Source organism: Diadema setosum, chromosome 1 (assembly GCF_964275005.1).
Source record: "Diadema setosum chromosome 1, eeDiaSeto1, whole genome shotgun sequence".
Lineage (NCBI taxonomy): Eukaryota > Metazoa > Echinodermata > Echinoidea > Diadematoida > Diadematidae > Diadema > Diadema setosum.
The window spans coordinates 3,592,340-3,604,955 of NC_092685.1; the positions used below are offsets into that span (position 1 = coordinate 3,592,340).

The 12,616-nt window shown below is 36.0% G+C and overlaps 1 protein-coding gene across 1 annotated transcript in view; it reads right to left on the bottom strand.

Annotated features, from left to right (window-relative positions):
• Positions 1-12,602, bottom strand: part of LOC140246584 (transcriptional adapter 2-beta-like) — a 51,177-nt gene extending 38,575 nt beyond the window's left edge. The window contains exons 1-6 of the mRNA XM_072325928.1: positions 12,546-12,602; positions 12,344-12,450; positions 9,913-9,972; positions 3,811-3,908; positions 1,580-1,671; positions 1,124-1,180 (exon numbers count right to left, since the gene is read on the bottom strand). Coding sequence (XP_072182029.1) covers positions 1,124-1,180; positions 1,580-1,671; positions 3,811-3,908; positions 9,913-9,972; positions 12,344-12,450; positions 12,546-12,558 — 427 coding nt within the window. The 5' untranslated portion in view covers positions 12,559-12,602. The remainder of the gene's footprint in view (positions 1-1,123; positions 1,181-1,579; positions 1,672-3,810; positions 3,909-9,912; positions 9,973-12,343; positions 12,451-12,545) is intronic.
• Positions 12,603-12,616: the final 14 nt, after the last annotated feature.

Consider the following 12,616-nt stretch of genomic DNA (forward strand, 5'->3'; position numbering starts at 1 on the left):
AATGAATATGATTGAAAAAGTGGATTGATATCAAAAAGAAATGTGAGAATCCCAGCACTCTTAAGAATGTAGTTTCTAAATAACTGAAACATAACACAATGATGGCAATCAACTTAAAGAACAGTTTCAAGTTTGAGAGAGTAGGAATTTTGGAAGGGTTATTGACTTCAAACAAAAGCTGCTATGTGGCACCAGCTCTGTGTGGTGCTATATAGCATCAAATGCCTGCTTCCTGAGACTCCTGATATTCTTGAAGTGTCTACAGTGTGAGCCTAATGGGTAGGTATGGCTACATAAATAAGGAGTGTGTGGAATCAAACATGTAGCCCAATCAAGGGGCAAGTTAGAACAAGAGACCCGCGGGTCTAGCGCTCACCTGAGCATCGCAAGTTCACCTTTCACGCAGTCACTAATCTAAATTATTCACAGCTTTACTAAAATTTGACCAGGCATTCTCAAGTAGAACATGAAAATGTACAATAAGGGCCAAAATTTTTAAAGATTCCTTAATTTGGGGGCATTGGGGCCCCCTGGGGCCCACTGGGTGGGGCATGGTGCCCACTTTGATAAATTGAGATCCTGACCCCCTAAGGATGTTACCTGCCAAGTTTGACGAAAATCCATCATGAGGTTTTCAGGAAGAAGATGAAAATGTACAATTCAGGCCCCCATTTGGACCTTCGGACCTTTGGACCTGTCCTATGAAGGAACTAAGCTCAGCAGAGCTTAGTGTGCAATCAGACGCCATTTCAGGTCACAAGTCCAGACAGTGTTGTGTAAGCATTGAGTCAGTCCAGTAAGTGTTGAGTCAGTCCGATGTGTGTTAAAAAATTTGTGTTGTGTGACTGTCGGGCATGTCCAGCTGACGTCCTATTAGAGTCTGTAGATTTCTGACGGTTAAACAGTCACAGGAAAGGATACCTAAAGTCCAGGTTCTATAGGGGTCTCCTGGCATTTGTATCATCCTTGGTGAGCCTTGGGGCAAGTCTCTGGTGTTTCTCGATCAGATTTCATCGGAACTCATCAGAATGCTGAATGTTTGCACATTGGGGATCAGATGAGTTTCTGATGGTCAGAGGAATGGGGGCTTTACAACCAATACAACTATTGTTTTAATACTTACCATCTTCCGGTCCTGTATGATCAATAACCTTGGACACACGATTCTCAGGTAATGTAACTGTAGAAGACAAGCAAATCCCATAATGAAACTTTACACACATACAATTGTATTATATTGTTGTGAATTTCAAAGCAATTTTATGAATTCAAACTTGAAATCACATTAAGACAATTATCTTCTTGATATCATGAAAGTTACTGATATATGACTGATGCCACCGCATGACTTTAGTAATACTCGTTCCACTCTACTTCAGTCGAAAAAAAGAAGAAGAATGACATTGAAATGGATGTATGATACTGTTTGTCATGATAGCATTATAGGACATTTAAATGCACTTGCTCATTGGATAAGGAAGAGAGCAGTGCTACTATTTTTAGTTTGCCAAGTGTTACCATAATTCCCATTCCTGACATGATTATACCTGCCTCCTCCTAAAGACAAGGAAAAATGTACCTTTGCCCATGTTGCCTTGAACATAGAATGTGTTATAGTGTTCAGCACATTCTTCCTTTGTCTTGGAAACAACATGGTTGCCAACTCCATCCCTGCAAAGAGAGATAACATGCATGTAAGATACAAACAGAAAGCATGTGAGATTACATACAAGAGGAAACCTGTGTATAAATGGGCTGCATGAAACAGGTGAATAAAAGTGAACTAACATCTGTACAGATGGCCAAATGAAAATGAAAATGAGATTCATGAAGACTATAGTTCTCATTGTAAATATAAACCTATTTGCATTGTATATATGTACTTTCAAAAAAAAAAATTAAAGGAGAATACTGAATGGCATTAATCACATCTTGATAGTTAAGTTATTATTTTCAATGATTCCACACTCCTTACAGTACTTCCAGAGAGAGAAAAAAAAATTTAACATCTAATTGTGAAATACATAACAAATATGGAATGTTACAGACACTGTCATTTTATTTGGAACTATAACTGCTAACTATATGAAATTTATTTAAAAAAAAAATCATAAAAATGATATAAGTGATATCATCTGAAGGTCGTCATCCCTTTCAATGAAAATTCAGGGACTTTTTTTTTTCTGTTGTTTCCTTTTTTAAGTACTTCAAGAATTGATTACATATATTCAAACTATGCACGGTAGTACATGTAAGAGTTCTGAAATGTATATTCTCAACTTGTGTCATAAGTACTCACCTACCAATGATACCCATTGTTTGGTTTTTTTCAAAATAAAGAAATTGTAGAGCTTATGGCTTAAGAGTATATTGTGCCTGGAGTGGCACATTTGATTTTCTCCTACTGACTACAAGCATACTGAACATTGTAAATTGTGAATGCATAACTGCATAATTTGAATATTCAAGTGACTTGTACCCCCTCTTTTTTTTTATAACCATTCTAGTCTGAAAGGGCAGTGTAACACTTAGACTAGTCTCAGGCAAATTGCTAGTTTTTTTTCTGTCTTTCTCTTTTTACTCAGTCAATATGAAACAAATATTTGAATCTTGTACAAAGGGAGTCATTTTTTTTTTCTCAGAGCAGCCTATTCTCAACAAACACTGTTCTTCATTGGGCCCCTTTGTTCCACTTTCTATCTCATTGTCTTGGATTATCTACCAACTGAATAAATGGCATGTTTTTATCTCAATTTAGTGTTATTGCTACAGAGTATCACAAAGCAGTTAGTTTCACTGGCCCTAATAAAAAAGGAACGATCTTGATACACATTAAAAACTATACTCATCATATCAATCATCACATATGAACTACGAATTGCAGCTGGTATGAAACTTTTGTCAAAAAAGTATGTCCTCATATTTATACTCTGGTTTGTCCGTCTTGTTTGAGACTGTTACTGTAACTTGCCTTTGTTCAGAGTCTGTCTTCGTCTTGGGTTGTATGTTTGATTATGGTTTTTGTATTCAGTCACCAGCTATGCTGTTATTGTGCAATACAATACTTACCCTCTCAAGGTTCAGCCTCGTAAGGCCAATGATATATTGCTTTTTGTTTGGTACTATAACATATCAATGTGCATATGTTTATTATCATTTGAACAAACCTGTTTTTTTTTTCTTTATCTTCTTGCAAGAAATGCAAAATTAATAAAATTGACCATGACTTTGCACACAACTCAATTATCTGAAAGGTATGTCTATAATACAATAAACACACAAAATGGACTAAAGATCACAGTATGATGAAGAGAGGTTTGTGGTAGCACCACATGTATAATAGTCCTTGAAAGTATTGTTAGTTGGTGTAAGAAGAGCCTAGGGGAAAAGAGTGGAGGAGGGAAGTGACATAGGGAAAGTGTAAGAAGGCAAATAGTGACAGTTGAGGGGAAGTGGTGAGCTGGAAGTTGGGGTTGTACTAGTGGAGACTGGAGAATAGGAGACAGGGACTATTGTAAGGAAGAACAGAGTGAGAATCAGGTATATGGTTTGGAAATCTGTGAGAGGAGAAAGATGGACCAGAAAGGAGAGAGGAGAGGGGGAAGAGAAAGACAATCATGGGGCTAAGAGAGAGAAGTTAGAAAGATGTGAAATTATGAATGATGTATCGTGAAATAAAGTAAGAGAAAACAAAGACTGTAAAGGATTGAACATGCGCACAGTATTTGACAAGGTCATTCTGTTGTGATACAGTGTATGTATTACGTTCTCTGAACTCAGAAGTGAAAAGCACACTTGATCCCTTCTCACCAATTTCCAAATCCAAAGATTTCGATGGCTTCCAGAAGGCAGCTCTCTTCAGTCATACTCCATTCACTCCTTCCTCCAGCGGGATATAGCGCATTATCCTGCCATCAACAGGGAATATGGTGGTTGGTGAAAAGTGGATTGAAAGTATGATCAAGAATACAAACACAACCCAAGTCATCTCATGTATTCAAGATTGTTATTTTTTTTTAATCCTTGTCCATTATATCACAACAATTCATTGGAAAATACACAGATAAACATTATTATGCACAATTTATTGTCACTAAATACTCACTGCAGAGTAAATTACCAGTCTTCTCTTTCCCTTAAAAATGCATGTTTATCATAAAATATTCATATTTCAAACACGAACTACTGACAATACCTCTGGTAAATATGCATTGATACAAATCATTCTAACACATATATTATGAAAGTAGTCAAAACTAATTTTCTAGTTATTGCTGCTTTGAAGTCATTGACACCTGCCTGACAAACCTATCAAGATTCAGTGCAAAGTCCATTCTAATTGATTCCAGGGCAGCTGCTTCAGGGCAATTATGCTTTGTATTCCTGTGCACATAGTATCTGAGAGGTACATTTTGAAAAGGCAATCTCTTGTCCAACTACATTTGGCATCCTTACTGAAATGTCTTCCAGTCTGATCATCATGAAGTTGATACGTACATCTAAAGATGAAAATAGACCTACACGTACAATGTACTTTTTGAATATTTCATACATGTCCATCACATGTTTACTTACATCTACATCTTGCATATACATGTATGTTGCCTGCACCATTTAGTAAAATATTTTTTTTTACACTTGGGTAGAACATTTCAAAACACATCAAGGTAAATCCCACATCTCACTCTGAGTGAGGAAACAAAAGCCTGTAAAATAATTGTAAACAGTAATCAACATCCTATTTGCATATATTTTACAAGAAGGCATGAATCAGGCATGAATAAAAGAAATGGAGTGCTAATACAGATACTGAACTAGGATGTGAACAGACAATATCTTAGACAGCATCTCACACAGTGTCGACTGAAATACCTACATGTACAATGTACACTCATTATGTCAGAGACTGGGCATACAACTGTATGAGCCATCTACAAATGGCAAAGAGATGTCAGTAAAGAGCACTTCCTATCCCAAAAGCACATGTGTATCACTTACACACTTCATGTTGTAAAGAGAGAAATCATTTGAATAGTACCTGTGCATTCAATTCAAAGAAAAGATTAAAAATCAAAATGTGAGATACAGTATCGCAAGGTACAGTGCCTCAAACATCTACTGTAAATCATGGTAAGCTTGGGAGCTACTGGTTGAATACCACGAGTCTTTCTGCATCAAACAAGACATGCAATACATTTAATATTTTGTAGTTCAAGTGTTTGATCTGTGAAACTATATAGGCCTACATTGACATGCAAAGTAGAAAAGCACTTTTAAATCACAATGATCACTTAAAAACAGACACCGTGCAGACATTTTCATAATGCTTCTTTACACAAGTGATACCTACAGCTTGCATCTAGATAGAGTACACTGCATGCTACATGTAAGTCAGTATCCAGTTTAGCCTTGATATCAGTAGCACAACACAATTCACTAGTACAGTGTATCACAAATTCTCATATTTTTAAAATGACAGCACACAAACACACACACACACACATACACACATACACACTTCACTCTACACTATCAGGTACACAGTTTGGCCTTATTTCCGTATAGCCATTAGCAGTACATCCTCAGTACAGCTCCAATTTCTCATCAAAATGTGATCTAATCATGATTCCTGCTGCGGTGCATTATGCACATCAATGCAGCCACAAGCTCCGAGACAGTACATTGACAGCCGGTGCATAATGAAGGCGTGTGCAGGGCAGCTGCCCTGGCTCCCGACTTCAGCGCCGATGAATGATGTCTCACTGATTGGCAGACACATGGAATTCTGTGAATGGTCGGTTGGGGAGTCATTACTCCTTGAGTGAGGGAGGTGTGTCATTATTGTACACAGATATTGACAGTTGAGGTTGAAACAACAGATCAGTCTGTTTTTACACCAAGTAAGTACATACACTCAGTGTTCTTAAACATTAGACCTTTCCCCATCAATTCTCCCTCTCCTTCACATTCTCTCTTCCTCTTTTTCTCTCCTTTCTTTATCTTTATTAATTTCCCTTTCCAAGTAACTGTCATGTACAGTGTAGTGCATTTACAAAATGGGGGTACACCTACTGTTACAGTCTGTATTATCTCCTCCCAAAAAGACAGCAGTCTCCTTGACTTAAACTGCATTTTTCAATTCCTGCACCTGAATCACAATGTCTATGACTGATCTATCTGTAAGGATAAATTTACCACCATTGTAACAGAATACTCCTAATTTTGCATTGTAGATCAGCAAATAGAATCTGGTTTGCGCACAGTCTCCTCAAGATGTACATGTAGTATCATACATGTAGCTTAAAGAGATTAAAAACATCAAAGCTGTGTCGCATATGCAATACAATGGCATGTAGGTGCAGTAAATGCTGAGTACAAATTGTAGTATATCTTTATTTTCTCTGTAATCACATCAGTATAAAATAAGACTATAAATTTCATTACAAATACATATATTGTTCACACATTCTTTGACTCATTTCTATATTACACCACCCAATCTATCTCTGCCCTGAGCAGACAGTGTGCCTATATCCATCTATGAAAATAGAACAGCACATGTTTCACAGGGTTCAATTCCAGTACATCTAAACAATGTGTGACCTTGTACTCACAGAAATATGAACTTCAGAGATACTCACTCACTACTAAAGTAAACATGACCTAAAACCATCCACTCAACAGCACTTTGCACATATTGCCATGCAAAGAGAAGGTGTGCTGTCCAAGTCTGATAGTATATCACATGTATAATGTTAACACTCGGTGTCAGTAATAGTAATTTGCTGACCATTAATTAACTGGCATATCATGATTAAATTAAGAAAAAAATAATAAAATGAAGTTATCACCAAATGATCAACATGAGACGCCAGCATTTCAACTACATGTATCACTTGCTACAATACAGTATGTACACTGCATGATAAATAAGATTCTTCTACAGCTCCAAACTGAAAAAAAAGTACATTCTGTAAATTCTTCCCTTAAGATCCAATAACATGCATCAAATCTCCTTAATTTCCTTTACCCATACTAGGTTACTCCATAAGAAAAGAAAATCCCTTTATAACACAATACCCCTTCATCATAATGGGGGGGGGGGGGGGGAAATAACACTTGTTTGCATGTGGAGAGAAAAAAAAAAAATAACTGGCCTGGGCATGGTTACTGAGCCATTGACTGGGATGGGATGAGGGTTATGCTTCAGTGGTTTTGGGCATTTAAATCTGAACCTTTTCAAAGGCCTATCCAGGAGAGCCGAATAATTGTACCAGTACAAAAGAAGGTTTAGGTGTCAGAAGGAAGAGGTGCCTCCTATACTTATTCATATTTAGATGTAGAAAGCAGAGAAGGGGTCAAACATATTTTCCAGAGCTGCACAAATTTTGATTCTTGTTGTTTCCATAACAGCAGTTGATCACTCCACAAGGTGGAACGACTCAAAAGTTTATGTTTGTAAGTAATACAATATAACATTTTGATTTTTACTGCATGATTTCATCTAAAGAAGTAACTAATTCAGTTAAACATCTATGGAAACTCAAATAGATTTCTCAAGTTTTTTAAGACATCAGTCTACAAAGGTTAGAAAGGGATATCACACACACACACACACACACACAAAATCATCTAATTTACAGTGTGGTGAGTTATAATCTATACTGTGCAGTATTGCTCTACTGTTGCTATGAGGTAATTGGTGCAATCATCATCATCATCATCATCATCATTAGCTTACAAGTCCACATTTCAATTACACTTCAAATTTCAACAACACTTAATTTGTGGATATGAAATGAAATGCATGTATAATCTTACACTTCTGGTGCAAAATGAACAAGTGGCCAGCAGTTTAGAAAAGTCATGAAAATTACTGGGGTGCTCAGACCTCCTCAAAATTTTTAATTAGTACATTCAATATTTCATAATTACATACACATAATGAAAAAGATGAAAATACTACTGCTATATAATCAAGCATTTTATACAAAAGAATTACTATTATAGGTACTATTACTACGTTGACAAAAAAAAAGCACATGAAAGGGATGGAGATCCAATTCATCATAATCATTTTGTAAAAGAAACTAACGCATAGATAGTATACAAATGTAGATAGATAGATAGACAAATGGTATTTTATTGAAATATTCATGTCTTGCAGTCATAGGACTGAACTGCACATAGAATTACATTGTAAAAGAGACAAGGATTACCAAACAGGTATTCATATAAAAGAAACAAGTAAAATACAGACATTATAAAGCGAGGTCTTACGACAGGACATGTAGACCTACAGACTGCACAAGCCGTAAACATTACATAATAACAAAAACATAGGTGACCAGTGCTTGGTATTCACACTCTAGCCTTTCAACACCTCTCTTGCACTCCTTTTGCTGTTAGTCACTTTCACTCGCTCTCTCTCATGTTCTTTCATACACACCACTACGCTCACACAACATATTGGTACATCATCAGTCCTGCTGATTTCCTATTCTCGTAGGAGATAACCTTTTCACACTTTTGAAATATGATTTCAATATACCATCAGAGGCATTATTGTCAACTAAAAAAGAGACAATGTTAAATCAAAATATACTGTATATAGGGAAACTCCATGCTGACACTTCATATGGTATTTGTAATTGCATCACAACTTCTTGTATGCTGCTTTCAAGTTAACATAAACATTGAGCAAATATTTCTCATACCAACGCACTATCCACATATTGTACATATATTCCAATGCCAATTTAAACATAATTTCTTTATAAATAGTAATTGTAACACTTTGATATCCATAATGCATTCAAATATTCAAACATGAAATATACTATTATGCCTTTATGTTTATCCATCAGACTGAAACAAATGTTTAAAAGTCAATAAGAAGACAATCTAAATATCTTTTGTTCCGTTTGTAGTATAAATCCGCACAATGTTCAAGTTGATTTTAATGATGGATTAAAAACAAAACAGATGAACAGAATTGTCATAAATTGGAGTAAAACACGCAAGTTGCAGAAACTTTAAAGTTTATACTACAGGTAAGTAGTAAGAAAGGTTGCAACTACAGTATGTAAATAAATTTCTAAGGTGATGTCATTCACTCATGATTTTCCTATTAGATTGTACACAGACTATTATCAAATAAATGCTTTATTGCTCATTTATCTAGCTGCTATGATCCTTTCCCCGGCAATGGAACTACTGTACCTAACCAAAAAACTCCTCAGTAGATGATATGTTTTATTTTGATTTCATGCTACAAAGGGGAAATATTAATTGATAAAATGTGTGCATTTGTTGGTGGGCAGATACGTTGGGGTCATGATATCATAGACTCTTAGGTAGCATACAATGTATAAATACACACATATTAAGGTAGGTCTACAAATATCTCATCATGTAAACACAAAGAACTAACATTTCATAAAATTTATCACATGAAGTCAGAGTTATTATAAAACCTATTTACCAATATCTTTGATTTGAATTACAAAGCCAATCTGATATATAACATTGAGCTGCACTGTAAGCTCAAGATATAATCTGCAGCACAGGACTTTTCTTACTGATATTATGAAGTACAATACATTGTATACTTGTTTCAGCCCATCTTAGTTGGGATACACTTGGAGTGCCCTACTTGAAACAAGAAATTAGCAAACAAGATCAAATTTGAGAATGGGTCTTCTGTGAGAAAGACATTCACAGATTTGAACAAACACATATTCAAGACTAGTTATCAATAAATTATCAATATCGATATTTGTTTGGACTAGTTGACAAACATGATAACAACACACTGCATTAAAATTAATATTGGGATGAGAGTTTTGGATCTGAAGTGAAAACTGAAAAAAAAGAGGTTACAGAAAGAAACAAAATCAGACTTTAACTCACCATAATTTGGTACCCATGATCTCTTTTGTGTCCGCCTATTTCTGCACCAGCTCGGAAACACTGTTGAAAAATTTTAACAAATTTGTTTGTCATAAGAATGCTTGTCTACTAATCAAAGCATACTTCTATTCTTTCAATACAAATAGATCATAATATACTGCAGGACATACAGTAAGACCTCATGCAACACTATACTTGACAAAACCCTAAATCTGCTTTCCTGCTTTGTAATGACTGGGGAAAAAAAGTATGAATTTATTAACAGGTACTTCTATACAAGTTATTTTCACGGGTCTTCAAATGAAAGGGAATCTTAACCAGACTAGTCTTGTGCAGCTTTAAAGTTCCAGAGATATACTAAATTGGAACTGCTTTCTTTATCTTCCTCTCTCTCTCTCTCTTTCTCTGTTCATACATTTATGATTAGGCCATCATACAATTCAGTTCTCAGCATCCCTGACTCTCATTCATCACATCTACAATTCTGCCTTTAATTCCATATTCCAAAATATTTTGTGAGAAGTAGCATGGCATGGTACATAAGCCTACAAAGTTGCTTACTGAGTATCTTTTCTCTTAGAATCAAAACACACCTCTTAATCTTGATTTAAAATGTCTCTGAGATTTCAAATGCACTCTAACATTGAGGTATCAGATCTGCAATTATGTGAATCTACAAAGCTGGAGATTATGCAGGCTACTTAATTTGCCAATAACCAGGGCTGTGTTATTTATGGTCAAAAACAAAGAGAAAGAATAGTGAAATTCTTCACTAATATTTCCCATGTGGGGAGAATGTAATTCAATTATCATATCATTAACCACTGGGACAGATTTTCCACATCTTACATAGTACAGGTACCTCAGTAAAATGCAAATTTAAAGCTGTGTGAGGACAGTGCTTAGGTGGAAAGTTATCATAACTATATGGAAATTACCATTATCATTTAAAAATCGTCTTTATAATTTTCCCATTTGAACACAATTCAGTTAGTTACAATTTTCTTTTCTTTCATGGTCCTTGACAACTCCATAATCTGCAAGGGTATATCTGAATATTACATATAAAATAAAGCTTCTCTTGTACTACTTATTTCTGCATAAAAGCACTTTTGTGTGTGATCCTATCTTCACTAATTCAAAATTTCTTCTTTTTCTGTCCTGTTTTTATCTGTCCCATTTATTATTAAATACAAGTTTTGTAAAAGATTGTACACATATCGTACCATTATTGTATAATGCTAACTTACACAAGCCACAGTGGTTCCAGATGGCTTCGTCTTGTGATATACAGTAGGCCTACAGCATTTTTTTGTGGGTTTTTGTTGTTGTTGTTGTTGCAAAAATACTTGCTTTGACTGATTTATTTTTGTTTTGCAGGATGTAATACTGAAATAAAAAGCAAAATACATATATACATATATATATAAGTTATATATATATATATATATATATATATTCTTTTTTTTACCATGTACTTTTCCCGAGGAAAGATTTCAATGAAAAGAAATATAATAATCAATAACTTCTTTCATTGGGGCCCTCTCTATGTTGTGGGTGTGTCTGAGGGTAGTTGAATGCCAGTAGCAAAATCTTTAGGGTACATCAAACAAACATTTCTTGTCAGATTCCTCATTCCCTTTTCAACAACATACAACTTCACAAGGCCAGGGAAGGGTAAATGATAGAAATAAAACAAACAATGTGATTTAAGAATCTGAGTGTAAGCTGTAGTACAATAGTAGTATGTTGCATAGCTGTAAGTAAATGGATACACTGAAGAGAGAGAAAGAGATACCACAGTACTAGTAGTAATCTGAAAAAAAGCTACAACCAAGTCCACACTGTGCATGGTCTCTGTGGCAAGAACAAAGAGACACAAAGAGGATATGAATACAGCACTACCCTAAAGCATTGGCATGTGCAGAGTTGTCCACTACCATCACTGCACCAGTGTGAATAATGGCTGCCTGTGTAGTACATCAGTCGTATGTGCAGCTAGCACAAACAGCCCCACGGACGGATGGTACAGGAAATGAATACCTAAATGGACCCCCATGGCTTCAATACACACAACTCGCAGGCACGATGCAGCGAGTGTGACCGACCACGTACATGTGCTGTGCTGTGTGTACCACACACATGAATGAGGCCTGGGCGGATGGGGCAGGCCTACCCGTTAGCTTCAATGCGAGAACACGATCTACAATGAGCACTCGTAAACAGCATTCAAAGTCAATTCCACTCTCAGTTGCTTTGCACGCGTTACATCGCACATAAAAAAGCACTGTGAACGGTGAAATTTGACTTATTTCAGAGAAAAAATGATTGTGTTCCTTACAATTAGGCTTGATTTGTATAAAACAGGGGTTTAATATCATTGACCTTGAAAGTGTAAGCAGCCGACTTGCTGTGCTATTTTTATACTCGCCTGTAAACAAAGATCAAACGTCTCGGTGTCGGAGCATTCGCAGCATTTCACGCTGAAGGATTTTAACTCCTCCTGGCAGTAGTTACAGTACAATCTTGGAGGGGTCTCTGTAAAGAGAATGTAAAACCATACATCAAACATACAATCACATTTCATGGAAGAGCATAAAGCGGGAAATTATCAGTAATTTCCGTTGTCTTACCGGCTACCGACATCTTTGGCACATTCGCAAGGGAGAGACGGGGAAATCACACGCTCGTGAACTCGCTCCGC